The following is a 15,883-nucleotide window of genomic DNA, read 5'->3' as shown; positions in this document are numbered from 1 at the left end:
ATTAATTATGGCTTATTTTGCGTTTCTGCTTCTGGGACAGTTTTCTCCTCACAGAGTCAACTATCAATTTCAGGCTGGCAGGGACACAGGAAACACTGAACTGGACATTTTGTTGCACAATATGGAGGATTTGAGAGAAGAAAGTCTTGAAGAAAGAAAGAAAGAAAGAAAGAGGGGGTTTCTGCTAAAAGGTTCTACCTCAGCAATTAAAGCTACAAATGTATGTAAATGTTTTTGTAGAATCTTCTCAGTGTCGCTGCTACTGTAACTGTGATTAGATTAACTTCAAAGATAAATCTGTTTTTGTCCAAATACTATTTTTGTTCATTTATTTTCATCTTTACTAACTGCATTATCCTGGTCAGGGTCATGGTGGATCCAGAGCCTATCCTGCAAGGCGGAAATACACATCAACACGGGGCAGGGCACCACACACACACACACACACACACACACACACACACACACACACACACACACATAAGGGACAGTTTTGTGTAGCCAATCCACCTACTGGCATGTTTTTGGCAGTTGGGAGGAAACCCATGCAGACACAGGGACAACATGTGAAACTCTATCTCTTATATCTTCCCACTAAATTAACATGGCGAGGGATCCTTAACTAATCAATGATGAGACATAAAATCACTAATAATTATTCCTACCACACATGAATCATGACCATCACATACTTTTAATATCCAGTAATACATTTACTAAATAAAAGAATACAAAGTACTAGAACAAGGAAATAGACTTTCATGTTTATATAAAACATACAACACATTGTAAAATGTAAAGGGAAGGAAACTTTACATACATAAATGCATACATCAAACAAATGAACTTTTGGACCGATTACTTATAACAAAGGTACTGTACAAATCAAGCATGATGCAGTCTATCTGCGTTGGTTTCCTCAAACAAAAAATGAATACTGGGAATACACAAATAACACACACAGTGCATTAAAAACACTAAATGCATAAAGAATGTCTGGATAGAGGTTACCCATAGGCTCATTCTGTTGGGCTGCTATTTGTTGACTGTGAAGGCAAATGACTTTCCTCATTTTCATCCTCATCAAACCATTCACAGGTGACCACTCCCAGCATGACAGAATAGGATAATTAGGAGTAGAATAGGAAATTGAAAAGTCACTATGGACAGTTTCTTACATAACAGCAGACATGAAATATTATATGATTGTATTCTTGTGTCTCTAAAAATGTCCCTTTTCAATATGTGATCTATAACTAGGCTAGTGAGGCTAGCATGTACAAATAACCTCTATATTATAGCAGGTTTAATAGTTGATAATGAGCAATAACACTGCTTTGTATGAGCAACTTCTAAATGGTTCTCTTCAGCTACAGTGAAGTGATTACGCTTCACTGATAAAACACAGTCTTGAAGTTCTTTTTTACAGGCACATTACTGAAGAAAGCTGTTGTGGGCTCAGCATTCGGTGAATCCCTATTCTCGTTCAGGCTCTTTTTTATGCTGCGCACATCTGGTTTGGAGAGGTTTGCCTTCAAGTCCAGGAGAGCAAGAACTTGGCATTCACTGTTAACAGAAACCATGGAAAATGTGGTTATTGTGTTGTATTTCTCAATAAGCAATACATAGTCTATAATTCAATACAGAGTAGTGCAAGAAGTGTTTTCTGTTGCCAATTTCTGATTAAAAGCATTTATCACTCCTAATGTCATCACCATAATTTTATTAAAAATATAACTTGAAAGATTCTCTTGAAATCAGTTTATTGAATCCTGATGAAAATAAAAGTTTAAAAAGCTGTTGCTCAGTGGGATGGAAAAGCAGGTATAATGATTGTGGTGTGGGTTTTTACATGATTATAAAATACATCACAAACACCTTTTGCACCTCAGAGAAAGTGTTTCAAATCACCTGAACACCTGTCAAATGAGCTTTGAATAAATATAACATAGGATTTTTTCTTATGTGTTCCTGTGTAAAGAACTTGAATATTTCATAGGACATATGAGACACAGCTAAGAGTTATTATGAAAGATGTTAAAACATATAATAAGTTGTCACACCTAAGTTCCAGCCAAAGACACAAGTTCTGGGGACACACCCCCACCACTTTTTGAAATTGTAATAATTTTGTTCCATAGCACTGCTGGATATTTGATTCTGATTGATCAGAATGTGCTGATTATTGCCATTGATTAATTTTCTATAACAGCACAGCTTTGACAAAAAAAAAAAAAAAAAAAAAAAAGGTGGAGACGTTTGTTTAGAAACTTTGGTGTTAAGGGTTACAGCTTTGTAACAGTTAGACATAAAGCTCTACCTTTAAGTTTTCGTACTCAGGAAAGTCTTCAGGACAGAGAGCTTTGCAGTGTCTCTGTAACATGACAAGCTGTAGTTTTTTTTGTCTTATTAAATTCAAGAGAGAGAAAAAAAGAGAGGCTGGTGAGTTGATATAAAAGTAAGTGAGAACAGGAACTAAGTTGTTTCGCAGACAATCCAAAACATTAAGTGTAACTAAATGGATAAAATGTACAAGGTGTCATTCTTTAATAAATTAACAATTTTAACAGTTGCCCAACTTTGCTATGTGCTGTTATTGGAAAACAATCAACTTCAGGGTGGTAACAGTAACATCCACTTCATGTTGGACTGCATCACACCACCACATCACTGATTATTATAGATTATACTTTATAGATTATAGATGATAGATTTTTGTTATATTCCTTACATATATAATAGCTCTAATACGCATTGTAAAAATGTCAGTTTAGCCCCATTCTTGTTAGTTTCTCATGGTGGCATTTGTAATAAAATGTATCTTCTATTGATAAATTTCTCATATTTGGAAAATTTTAGAGATGAAGAATGTAAACAGACATCTGTAAGCAGATCTTTGAGTTACAGTTGATGATTATAAAAAAATCTATTTATTTATAGAAATTCACAAACATGATATTATGGCATATACTGTATGTAAGTGTAAAGTGTGAGGCTTTATACTGGACGTCGTTGTCTTTTTAAGTCACTCAGCATACGGGATCATGCTCTTTGATTTACTTTCCTTTTCCTATGAACCAATTCCCACTAAAGGCACAAGGTAGATGATGTAAAGCATAGCAACTATAAATTTTAAAAAACTTCCAAAGCATCCAACATTTATTCCATGAAAATAGTTTAAAACCTAATGTGGCTTTAAATGATAATTAAAACAAACACTGGCGTATCACTTCCATGAGACATGCTTGATGCCAAAATCTAAAGCAGCACAATGTGAACTGTTTTTGTTTTTGTTATTATTATTATTATTAGTATTATTGTTCTTGTTGTTGTTATTATTTTAATTATAAGACCCAGCAGTGTTCAAAACAAAGTTACACCCATGGTTTCAACCCAAGAAATTTAGTCAGCACAAAACATTTATGCAGTTCTGATAAGATGTTCAGGAAGCTGCCCCATGAAATGATTGAATACAGCATTGTTCAGAAAGATCTTATAGTTTTTTTAAAAACACGGCTATTACACGCAGTTAGTATCAGAAGTGTATTTTAACAAAACAGAAATACTACTATATTTGAGTGTATTCTGGGAATATTTCTACTTTATTCATTGCATCAATATTTTTTGTCAACTTTTATTTCATTGCATTTTCAAAAGCAAGCTACTTTTACTTCAATAAATTTTCCAGACACTAATTAGAATGGTCTAGCAAGAGTTACGGAAATATTCTTACTCTTACCTGTTAGCCTATTATAATTTTTAAAAAACAAACTTTGGATTGAAAAGACGCTGTTGGAAGCATCATCATTGCAGTCATTAGTGCTAGCATGAAATCAGTGATAGAATCGTTGTTTTTACTGGAGTAAAAATCCTGGGAAGTTAGCTATTGTTAATAAGCTATCAAGTGGTACCACATCACGCAGGTAACTAACAACCATAAATGTGTGTGTGAGCCATAAATCATTTCAGCACTTATATCTGGCAGGGTTGGAGTTTTTTTGTCCAGGTGTAAATGATTGTACTAGGTCTAGACTTAATATGAAGTCAATGCAGTATAAAAAAAAGAACATCCACCCTGACACAGATAAGCATTGCATGCACTGCTAATGTTCTGCTTATTATAGCTTTAGTCAAGTTGGAATATTTATTCAATTGCTGACTGTGGTCAGTCATGTGCTATCGTGGCTTGGCAGAATTGTTTGTTCAAAACTGGACAGTGCTTTTAAGAAAAGTGAGTGAATGAATGAAAGAATGAATGAATATGTACGCATATAGTAATTCACTCTCATTTTCATTTTCAGTAACTGCTTTATTCTGGCAAGGGTTGTGCTGGCTCCAGAGCCTATTCTCTGGGCGTGGACAAGAATACACCTTCAGGCAAATTAGTGTAGCCTACGGGTGTGTTTTTGGAAAGTGGAAGGAAACCAGAGAACTAAGAGGAAACCCACTAAGGGTATTTTTTACCTTTACTCAATTTACTCATACATGACTGTTGGTTACTTCAGATAACACTGGTTAGGATTTATGTGCCACATTATCAATTCAATCCAGAGCATGCTGTACACTCACCTGATGTCAGGGTAGGTTCTGGCCAGCGTAACTATCTCAAGCTGAAGTGCTCCTGCGTCCTGCAGCCTCACCACTTCTGACACTTTGGGTAAAATCAGGGAAAGCCATTTCTCATCAGATCCCTGTGGGAACAAGGCAACAGTCTATTCAGATAATCATCCATTTGTGTATAATTGATTTAACTTTTTCCATTAAATTTTGCTAAATGTCATCGTCAAGCATGTGCAGGGATTTTGTCTGTCCATAAACTCTGCTAAAAAAGACATCCAAGACATGTTTGACTTTGAAACTGCAAGGCTAACATTACTCACAAGTAAGAGATGCTCACAGCCACCAGTATATGCAGACTGACAAACCTTCAAACTGTGTTGTGTTAAGTAATCTCAAATAGATTTGCGTGAGGTTTCTGACACTATGACAAACTGTTTTCAGTAAAAGTACTAAAGGTACTTTGTATAGCTAAAAACCAGCCATCTTAAACCTAGACTCCAAGCAAACCTCAGACAGAAATAAGAAGTGTGGCCAAAAGGTTTGAGCTATTGAACAGTGAGCTCATGTATGTGGAAGAGGGAAGAGGGAAGAGTGTGTTAGCAGGATCAGCAGTTGGAAAAATGCAGTTGGCTGGCTTCACATGGCTCAGAGGAAGCGCATGTTAGACCTCACCCTCCCTGTTGTATGAAGGGGCAGAACTGGCTGGCAGGTGGAAACTGGCCAAGGCCAATGTAGTGGGAAAAAAAAGAGGGGGGGATGGTTCAGTTCTATTTGTACACTGGTTTTACATGTTCAAGATTTTAAGACACTAAACATACCTTAACATCTGGGTAAGTGAAAAATGATGTACGGCTCATTTTGTTTTAAGGATAAATATTGTATTGCTATAAAACTCATAGGAGATGGATTTGATAAATGGGAAATCCATTTGTGATGAGGCCATAATTATCACAATATCATACACATCATTAATAAATTCTTTTTTTTGTTTGTTTGTTTCTTTTTTTTTTAACCATATATGTCTTTAATTATTGAAGCGGAGCACATAGATTTTTCCCCCCTCAAGTTAGCTTGGGAAAAACCCCACGAAAATTACTTTCTGTTTCACTTTTGTATCTTTCAGCTATGTACATACAGGGGGGTTGAGAGGACAGACTGAGGGGGGACAAGCATGCCTTTGTGTACTGTATGTGGGTGGTTGAAGGCAGAGAGATAGAGGACGGATCCAGGGAACTCATGTGTTTATGAGTCCTTGTGAATGCATGTGTTTTATTTGTCTGTGCTTTCTATATGGTCAAAACTTCATAAAGTATTTCTATGACAAGAAAATGTGAACATGCAGGAAGTCTGTGTGTGTGTGTGTGTGTGTGTGTGTGTGTCTGCTTAAATGATTAAACTGCTTGTTATTTAAAGACTTCCCCTCCAAAAAAAGTTTTAGTTATTTGTTTTCTTTTGGGGTGGGGTGGGGGGTTATGATTAAGGCTAAAGTTAGATTTAAGTGTATGCATCATTTCAAGCAGCTTTGGCTACTGTGACACTGTAAAGGACATTGACAATGTGGGAAACACAAAAAAGCAGTCTAATTTAAAAACCGTAGAACGTCAGCCTTTTGGCTATTAAATGTATGAAATATAGAATATACATATTGCATACTTACAATTGTGATGAACAGTGAATTTATTCTTGCATTGTCCTCACACATAAAGCGTGCAGCTGCCTCCTGGTCGTTCTTGTCTTTTAGTTTCAGTTTCCCCTTTAACATCCTCTTGACATATTCAATCATCACCTCAGAATGCAGCTGATTCAACAACTCCTAAACACACATTCAGATTTTTTTTCACCGCACACATCGTGCTACATGCTACAAAGCTTTTACCAGCACTGAAATAATCTAATAACCTTTTTCATGTTATGCAAAATTGTTATTAGATCTTTTTAATGGAGTTTCTGACTGACCTTCTTGCAGGCAGAGTGTATGTCTGAGAAATGCTGAACCATCTCCTCGAGAAGCCTTAGTAGACCTTCAGTAATCGTAAGATTTTCTGAAAACCAGGAGGGAGTCCACAGCTTACAATACTGCACCTGTGGGGAAATAAATGGGTCCAAATACCAAATTCAGTTACTAAGAATTGTTCTTTTTTTAATGATCTTATTCAGGTAATACTTTTATTCAAGAATACATTATTTAAACTGAGACAAGTTTGCTTTTGGCTGTTCCAGAAAACATTGGATGAAGTTCAAATATATCTGAATTTAATCTCCACACATTCCTGTCTTTTTTTTTTTTAAACTGCTCTCACAGCACACATGTTCCTAATACACTGTGTTCATTGTTGTCATTCCTTAATATTGAGATCTTTCTTACAATAAGATTTTGCCTATATTATATACATGTACAGTATTATAGTCCTGAAAGTATTATTCTCATTACTGATTTGAGTAAATAATAGACTATCTGACTTTGTGAAGATTAATGTAATCGTTTTAGAGATAATCTGCATTAGGCTTTCACAACTGATTAAATAAAAATGGTGCTTGACAATTCACCCAGACTTTTAGGCTATGATAAGAGTAAAATTATATTACTGTATATTGTTGTATATTGCACACACATTGTATTAGATACGATGGATTATGCCATGCTGTGAAAGTCAGCTAATAAAAGAAAAACATTAAATTTGCACAAAGAATGGACAGGAGAAAATACATTTCAGTGAAACTGAGTAAGAGGTGTTTGTGTCTGAGGTAAAGATGTTATTTATGGTATTCTCAAAAACGGCATAAAAGGTACAAGGTACAAAGTTAATATTTCAACTATCAACTTTAACACAGTTTTGGAGGAAAGGATGCTCCAACAGATTTGTCTTTTGCAATAGTTTGTTTATACTGCCTTCTAATTTGCCAATTCCCAACTACTGGCTAGCACTCCCCTATTGCACAATAGCTACCTACTGAGGAGGGTCCGACCAAGACACAGGAAGTCAGCTGCTGCTTTTTTTTTTTTTTTTAAATTGCTGTGTCACAGGGCAGCAGAAATGGCCTACTGCACTCTTCACATGACTGGCTAGTGTCACTCCGATTCATAAACAAGAGCGTAATGCAATCACATGTGATCACCTGTGCCACTCACGAGGTAGAGCTAATTTTTATTCATTTTAGAACTCAAATAGTTCAGATTTAACTGAAATCAGAAGATTTAATTAAATTCCATCCATTCTAAAAAAAAAAAAAAAGAAAAAATTAATCAAAAAAAATAAACAAAAACTGAAAATCTGATGTGTTTTAGTCTTGATATGAAATTATGTATTATATATATATATTAAAAAAAAAAAAGTAAAAACAAAAGAAAAAGAAAACACTTAATGATGTCCAAGCATATTTGAATAGTTTGCCTGTCCATGTCTCTGCACTTAGATCACAGCTTCAGGGTCCTTCCTTTATGCAATGTGATTATGAATATAATGAAAGACTAATGAGCTGATAAAAATACACATCTGCTTTTTCTGATTCACGTTTACAGATTAAAAGTTGACACTGACATTCAGCCTTATAATACTCGATATAGGAATAGGAAATATTCGATAAATTTGACTATATTCAAGATATTCCCACTTGAAACTGATGAATAAAGAAAACTGTCGGTGGAATTTGCATATGCCCATTTTACAGTCAGATGTGACAGTATTCAGCTTTGATGAATAAGGACCACTGACTTATAAATGCTTTATTGTCTAGTCTAGATGAATTAATTATAGATACCTTGAGTTCCTTGTGTATGGGGCTGAGGAAATAACTGTGACAGGAGTTTCTCATCTCTGATAGAATGGACAGCAACCTTTCTTTCACTTCATCCGAGAGATCCTCGAGTTTCTCTACATACTCCCTGCAGATACAGTCACTGTGTATTACAACTGAACAACAGCTGTGACGTTCCAACATTTTTGCAAACATCCCAATGTCCATTCATTCATTCATTCATTCATCCATGTTCTCATTCTTTCTCTTGAATTTTTTAAGAAATTTTGGAAAATAAGGATAAACTGTGTATGCTAACTTATATGTACTGTATTTACATATGCACTAATGTGTATTATTATGTGTTATAATCTCACCGTAACTCCTTGATGTTAAACAGATTGGCTTTCAGGGTGTCGGGGATATTGATGTGCTTTCCTTTGATAAGATCAGCTATGGATTTCTTATAGCTGTCAAGAGAAACAATATTTTTATTTAAATATTTATTTTTTCACAAACAGCATGCACAATTTCAAAGTTCAGGTTCAGTAATGTACAGGTAAAACGGCTGCAATACAGTATTAAGTATGAATAGTAGACATACAATGTATTACACAATATTACTATGAAATAGGCAGAGTGAGTAAGTGTTTTTAAAGTTCTGTGTTAGTGACATGCATTTCATTCCTTTTCTTTTCAGAATTCCTGTTCTCAGGACAATAAATGTCACTGATGGCTTTTGTATACATATTCTCAAGTGTTATTATTAAGATATTTCTGTATTTGCTGTACAAAAAGAGTCAATGGTAATATTTACATGCAGTGAAAGCAAACAGTTAGCAAACTGTATTGTTAAACTGCCAAAGCATTAAATGCATAGGCTGGGATTGGGGCACTCATATTAAACATACTTATCTAAATATAGAGTTGTTAATACAGAACTTCAGTGTGACAGTAGTGTTTTGTGTACCTCATTAGGAAGCTGTCCAGCTGAAGCAGAATTCTCTGAGCATTATCTCTGCTACCCAGAATACTCACAGTTTCATTCATGGCTCCGTTAATAATCTGTAAACAAGACGGTAACTTAATTATATGACACATGGTTTAGACAAGAAGAAATGTATTTTGTAGCTAACTAAATGACAACAACGCTACAAAAAAAAAAAAAAATTATATCTTAGCAAGTAAAAACATCTTGAATCTCTTTATGTCAGGACCGTGAGGCGTGGGCGTGAGGGACGGACGTTTTACCCTTGAGCCACAAAGAATCTCAAAAACGAAGACGAGGCAGGGGAACTGAAAACGGCCAAAAAATGAAAAAGAGAAAAAGGGGGAAAAAAGAAAAAAAACATGACAACAAAAAAAACACTGAAAAAGGACCAAAACTCTGACACTTTATCGGTTTTTTAGACAAATATAAGATTATTAAACCTGTATATAAGAAAGAAATATAAGATATTTCTAGATATGTTTTACTCATTTCAAGCTTGAAATTGTCTTATTTCTCTAACGTGTAATTTAGCTTATTTCAAGCATGTATTTCTAGAAAGAAGCAAAATTATCTGCTAATAAAATAAAACAGTTTTAAGCTTGAAATAGAGATAAGCTTGAACCCTTTATTCAAGATATTTTCACTTGCCAAGACCTCATTTTGCAGTGCAATACAAAAATAAAGAATTGAATCTGTTTAACTGCCACAAACATGAGTCATATAGATCATGAACAAAATGCAGTATTGTTCATACAGGTATAACATCCAAAGCAAGATTGGAGAAGTAGCACCCATCGATGAGCTCAGGTTTGTTACTTGTCTGCCAAATTTCCTCCTCTTTTTTAAGAGCATTGGACAACCATGTCCTGACCTCCACCTATAAGCAAGATATATAAAATTACCTTAAAATATAATGGACATTCAGAAAATTCACACATATTTGTGAGTATTTTATTTTTTCCAGACTTATACACTTATTTTGCATATTTTAAAAGCCTTTCTTCCTTTTTACTTTTTTTCTACTATTCTGAGACCACCTATTCATTTGTGTCCTCAGTAGTGGACATTTTGTTTTTGCAGCTCACCTTTTACTGATTTGAGTAAAAAGATTAATTTTACAATTAATTAATTTTACTATTAATTTCACATATGTTTTTCCCTATTTACAGAATGATCACGTATGTTTGACTTAGTTACAGGATGGCGATGTATCTTTTACTTATTTACAGGATGACTTTATGTTTTACTTTGATACAAGGTGACAAAGAATGTCTATCCCTAGTAAAATGGTAAGATGTTTGGATGTTAATATTCATATTATTAATTAATGAAATTTAAATTGTCCTGCTGTCTAATACAGTGGACACACTAAAACAATTTTTAAAATGTGAAAAGTCTAAATTGTAAGATCTTTTATACTATATAGATAGAAAATAACAAGAAATAAATAAATTGGAGGATATCTTTATAATAATAAGGATAATAATGGTGACATTAACATTATGAAATAACAGATAAACTATTTTATATCATAAATTCTTAACAATATTCCTGATGAAGGTTTGCAATCTCTTGGCATCTCTGAGGCATCAGCCTGCCTCATGACGGAGCTTCTCCCAGGGAGCTTTTCTTAAAGTTCCCAAATAGGCTGACTTATTGACTGTGTTTCCTGCTTGTTTTAAGCAAAAACTACTTATTAAAAGTACATTTTGATTGAGAAATTTACTTATACATCGGCTTTAACAACACTATTTGTCTTAAAAATCAAATATCAACTATAAGATTTTATCATAATGTCTCTGAGACAATAAAAATCTATGTTTTCAATTCAGTGTGTCCAGACTTTGTACATGTCAGTATGTAAGTATTGCAAATCTTTTATTTTGCATCACCTCTTTGTGTGACAGATACTGCTCCTCCAGTGACTTACGATCTTCCTCAAGTAACAAAGCTCCCAATGATTCAGTGTTGATGTGTGGCTTCAGTTCATCCTGGTGCAAAATATTCCTGAAAAATAATCATCGCATATGTAAAACTGGGCTCTTCTCTACTCGAAGGGGAGTGTGTAAATAAAATAAAGTTTTGTACACTTGATCATCTTTATTAGTAGTCATCCATGAGCATGTCCCTTACTTTGGATAATAAACATGAATCCAACCTAGGATGTAGATGCAATCTTGAAATTCAATGTTGGTTCGAGCATGCTCCATCAGTTTTGAGGAGAAAGCTTGATGGTAGAGCTGAGCATACATGTTGCAAATGTCAAACTCTGGTGTGTAACATTGCTGCACATCTCTGACAACTTGGAGCAGGTCCTTTTGAATGCGCTTGCCTATCCGACACACCTTTCTCTTCACGGAGGTGGATAGCTTGTCTGCCCCATTCTCTTCTTCGTGTTCTTGCTGCAGCCGTATGTCTACTACGTTCTTGAGCAACATATCATGGATCTCTCTGCATTTTAGGGGCCTCCAACATGGACGCTTCTCTTCTGCTGCTTCCTCCCAGTGCCTGTCTTTTTCCTCCTGCTGACATATAGCCTTTATAGCACTGCTCAGTCTCTCTTGATTCTCCTGGTTAAAGGACTCATTGACAGCCATCCTTAGATGAAACATCAAAGTTTCATAGTCCTTATTCAAACTGTCCTTTTCATCCTCAGTGCAAATCACTTCCTCATCTGATGATTGTGGTCTGAAGAGGTGATCTTCCCGTGCTAAAAGTTGCTGGCTAGCTTCTGCCAAATGATTCTGTGCTAGATTCTGGTTGAAATCCAAGATTACTGGGATATCTGGAAGAACGTGAGAATATTTTAATGCTACAACTTTTGAGCATAACCTGTACTGACTTCATTTTCCAAAAGAGCCCAGTAAATTAGTTATGATACTACTAAATCACCAAATATAATTTGTGGAAGAGAATCTATTAGATCTGTTACCTGGAGTGTCCGTGGCTGCTTTTTGGTGGTTTTTAGTATTAGTTTTTTTCAATATGCCTAGAATTTTTAGCTTATTTTTGCATTTCTCCTCAGATTGCTCTTTAGTCATGGTAGTGCATACAGCATCACCGTTGTGAGCCTCTGCTTCACCTGTAAAAATACAATTCATAAACCAACAGACAGTGTGTTAACTGTCAAATACGTAGCATGTTTTAGTAAAATAAGAACAATTTGACCTCTAAAATGAAATGTTTACTATAAAACCAACAATACATCATAAATCCTACATGTTTATAGTTTAATATAACCAATTTATCCTTGCATTTATTCAGCTACAGAACACACAACAGATATTTGACATTCAGTGATCACTATGGTACTGTCTCCATAGAAACAGATCCATCTGTCAACCTTGAAATCCCTGAAAGAGAAATGTGACAATAAACAGTGTACTTGTAACTTACAAACACACACAAACACACACATATACATAATAAAATGCTACAAAGCCCTAAAAAGTTAAAAACTCTAAAAAGCCTTTGACTTTCAGCTTAATGTTTACAGATTCCAGATGTGCAGACTGTGATGAGAGAGAGAGATGCCTTAGATTACAGGATTACAGGAAACACTGTGTCTGTGTGGGGTGTGTGAAATTCTTTTCAGCACATACACACAGTGATTACAACTGACTTGGGGGAAATCTTAAAAACCCTAAAAAGCCCTTGACTTTCAGTTTAATGTTTACAGATTCCAGATGCAGACTGTAATGAGAGAGAGATTTTAGATTTTCTTAGATTGCCTTAGATTTTCTTTATATGAGTGGTTAAATAGAGTGGGAATACAGGAAACACTGTGTGAGTGTGTGTGTGTGTGTGTGTTTATTCAACATTTCTTTATGATCAAATTGATAATATGTCACATCAGCTAAACATAATGGCACATTCCAAGCCTGCTACAACATCCAGTTTCCCAAAATGTTAGATTTACTAATGCTCTATACATTATACACTGGTATAAAATCCCTGGCAGGAAAATGGGCCCAGGAAATTTAATGCATATCTATGGCTGCATATCTCTGGTTTTAGACATAATGATTAGGTTGCTTCCATATTAGGATTTTAATGATAGTGCTTTTGTGTCATAAGTGTAAATAGTTGTAATTGTAATTGCACTTTTGTGTACACTATATGGCCAAAAGTTTGTGGACACCAGACCATCATGACCATATGTGTTCCTTCCCCAAAGTGTTGCCACAAAGTTGGAAGCACACAATTGTGTAAATCTAACTCTACAAAAAAGTTTCTGCCAGATTTACAATAGTTTCAGTAAAGTTGATTTTCTTTGTACTCATGTGCGTATGCTGATGAATGGCAATCACCAATAAAGTGCAATGCACACAAAAAAGTTTTTCCCCCCACTTTTTAGCTCAAGTGCACGGCTGAAAACGACACAATTCCAAGTACCAACTTCCCACTTCCAAAGTAAGTCAAATGCAGTGTAAGTTACCTAACTGAATGGTGAACAGCACTCTGCTCTGCTTTCTGTTGGTGGAGTATGTTTCAAAAGGAGTGACTGGCTTATCTAACTACCCAAATGAGTCCACGTCGTTTATTTCAATGTAACATGACTTAGGCAATTTTTTATTGAAACCAAAGTATTATTATAACATAGCAAGGAAGCTTACATTTCATCTTCCCTTTATGATGTTTCCATTTGACAGTGTGTTCTAGCCGCTAGCTAGTTAACAAGCTAGCTTAGAAATGAACATGGGCAACGAGAAGTGAGCAAATTTACTGTTTATCCTCCCTAATAATGGCAAAGTCAACACTTTGGGTCCACCAGAACCCTCGCCAGGATGAAGTGGTGGATCATAAGATGTACATAAGATGCATGAATGAATGAATGATTAGCTAATTTTAGGACCTAAATGACCTATAAAAAAAGACTCTACCTGGGCAAATTAACACAAACCACTAAATCCTTTTGGGAAAATTAAAGTAGGAGGATATATCTTTTTTTGTTTAAGAATTTATTGCATCTGTAGGCTATATGCCTAAGTTTTAAGATACTGTATACCACGAGAGTCCAGTCTTATCCCCAAATGGCCGTGTGGGTGCGGGTTTTTATTCCATTGATCAACTGATTAAACAGCAGAATCAGATGTGGCTCCTGCTTGGCTGGAATGAAAAGCTGCACCCACACTGACCCTTTGCAGATAATACTGGACACCCCTGCTGTATAAGCTTGTATTTGGGTTATGAATAACTACTTATTAAACTTCAACCAGTGTACATTTTTAGAAAACTGGAAGCTATAGCAGGCTTGTAAGAATGAATCCTTTTAAAGTCAGAATGGTGGGAAATATATTTTCAAAGTCGTCCAATGTTTTGCACTTTTTAGACGGTCCCTAAACGTCTCTTCTAATATTTAAAGCGCCGGTGATCTACACTTCTGCCGTTATATAAACATAAATAAATAAATAAATCCCCTTCTGACTCGGGAATTCAAACGTACTGCAGTATAATTACTGTAATCGACACATATTGTCTGTAAAATAAATAAATTAATATAATAATAATAATAATAATAATAATAATAATAATAATAATTGTATTAATAATTTATTATTATTATTATTATTATTATTATTATTATTATTATTATTCGGGTGTGACGTCATATTGCACGTCACACATGCTATTGACTCATGTCGCAAGTGGAGATGGAAAAAAATGGTCTGTATGTTGATTGTTCTAGAGCAAATGCTCGTATATACAGTAGAACTCGTTTAAAGAGAAAAAATACTACTTTGTTTGTTTGGGACGATGTTCGCCGCCATGTTGTTTTGACGTCACTCGGTCAACTGGGATGGAGCTCCGAGTTAACGACTAGGAGTTTCAGGTTGATGGAGCGTGTTCTTTGGCTTTTACTGGTTGGAGGTTGGGAATCACAAACTGCGACCCGAACGCAGTATATATGCTGTTTAAACTATTATTTTCAGAGAAAAATGGGACGAAAACGTTACGAAATGTGTAGCATTGTAGGTTGTTCCCTGTCTTTTCCAGAATAATACATGCGGGTAATCATCGTGGGGCGTTTATTTAAGAAATGGATTCAGTTACAGCTACAGAAGAAAAAAAGGAATGAAAGGTAGGATAATGGCATTTAGACATTTAGATTGCTATCTACGTTATTTGCCTTGTAGTAATAATAATAATTATAACAATAATAAAGGTTATGTAATACCAGGCTTTGATAATTACAAGAATGGAGTCTTTAAGACAAATAACTATCACCATGCTTGCTGTTATTACTCTGCAATTTTCTGTCATTTTATTGCCTATTCAAATAGCATAACTGTTTAATAAGTAACAACCATTTAATCATTTCCTCATAATTATTATCATTTTTAAAGGTAGATGACTAGAAGCTATGTAAATACTTGCTGAAATAAAGATTTTCCTGACCTTTACTTTTCTTCCGAAAGGGTCCTGTGGGGAGATTGATGGTCTTCATCATGATTAAGCAGGAATTAAGGATTAAGCCAGATTTGGTTTTTTTCAGGCTCTTCTGTGTGTCAGTGCAGTCGTTTCTCCGTTCTGTTTGAGACTGCCTCTCACTGATGCTTTATATACCGGTCATGTAGTCAGGGAGGAGAATATGCT

At 35.1% G+C, this 15,883-nt stretch overlaps 1 protein-coding gene across 1 annotated transcript; it reads right to left on the bottom strand.

The window, feature by feature from the left end:
• Positions 1–675: 675 nt before the first annotated feature.
• Positions 676–15,883, bottom strand: tnfaip2a (tumor necrosis factor, alpha-induced protein 2a). Its single transcript, XM_026944567.3, has 12 exons — positions 15,686–15,883; positions 12,219–12,368; positions 11,420–12,071; positions 11,179–11,293; positions 10,041–10,163; positions 9,266–9,360; positions 8,673–8,765; positions 8,320–8,443; positions 6,517–6,642; positions 6,218–6,373; positions 4,570–4,691; positions 676–1,566 (listed from the first exon to the last, which is right to left on the bottom strand). Exons 1-12 carry the CDS (start codon positions 15,735–15,737, stop codon positions 1,392–1,394), a joined length of 1,983 nt encoding a protein of 660 aa, XP_026800368.3. The 5' UTR covers positions 15,738–15,883; the 3' UTR covers positions 676–1,391.

The sequence above is a fragment of the Pangasianodon hypophthalmus genome, chromosome 19 (assembly GCF_027358585.1).
Source record: "Pangasianodon hypophthalmus isolate fPanHyp1 chromosome 19, fPanHyp1.pri, whole genome shotgun sequence".
NCBI lineage: Eukaryota > Metazoa > Chordata > Actinopteri > Siluriformes > Pangasiidae > Pangasianodon > Pangasianodon hypophthalmus.
The sequence above is the reverse complement of the archived record's forward strand: the minus strand, read 5'-3'. Positions and strand labels throughout refer to the sequence as shown.

Excerpts from the sequence above, each read along its gene's own strand:
- tnfaip2a (XM_026944567.3), bottom strand. The coding sequence starts at position 15,737 with ATGATGAAGACCATCAATCTCCCCACAGGACCCTTTCGGAAGAAAAGT. Across the intron at positions 11,294-11,419 it reads ATTCATGTTTATTATCCAAA|GAATATTTTGCACCAGGATG; the intron begins GTAAGGGACATG and ends ATTATTTTTCAG. Across the intron at positions 6,643-8,319 it reads CCATACACAAGGAACTCAAG|GTGCAGTATTGTAAGCTGTG; the intron begins GTATCTATAATT and ends ATTTCCCCACAG.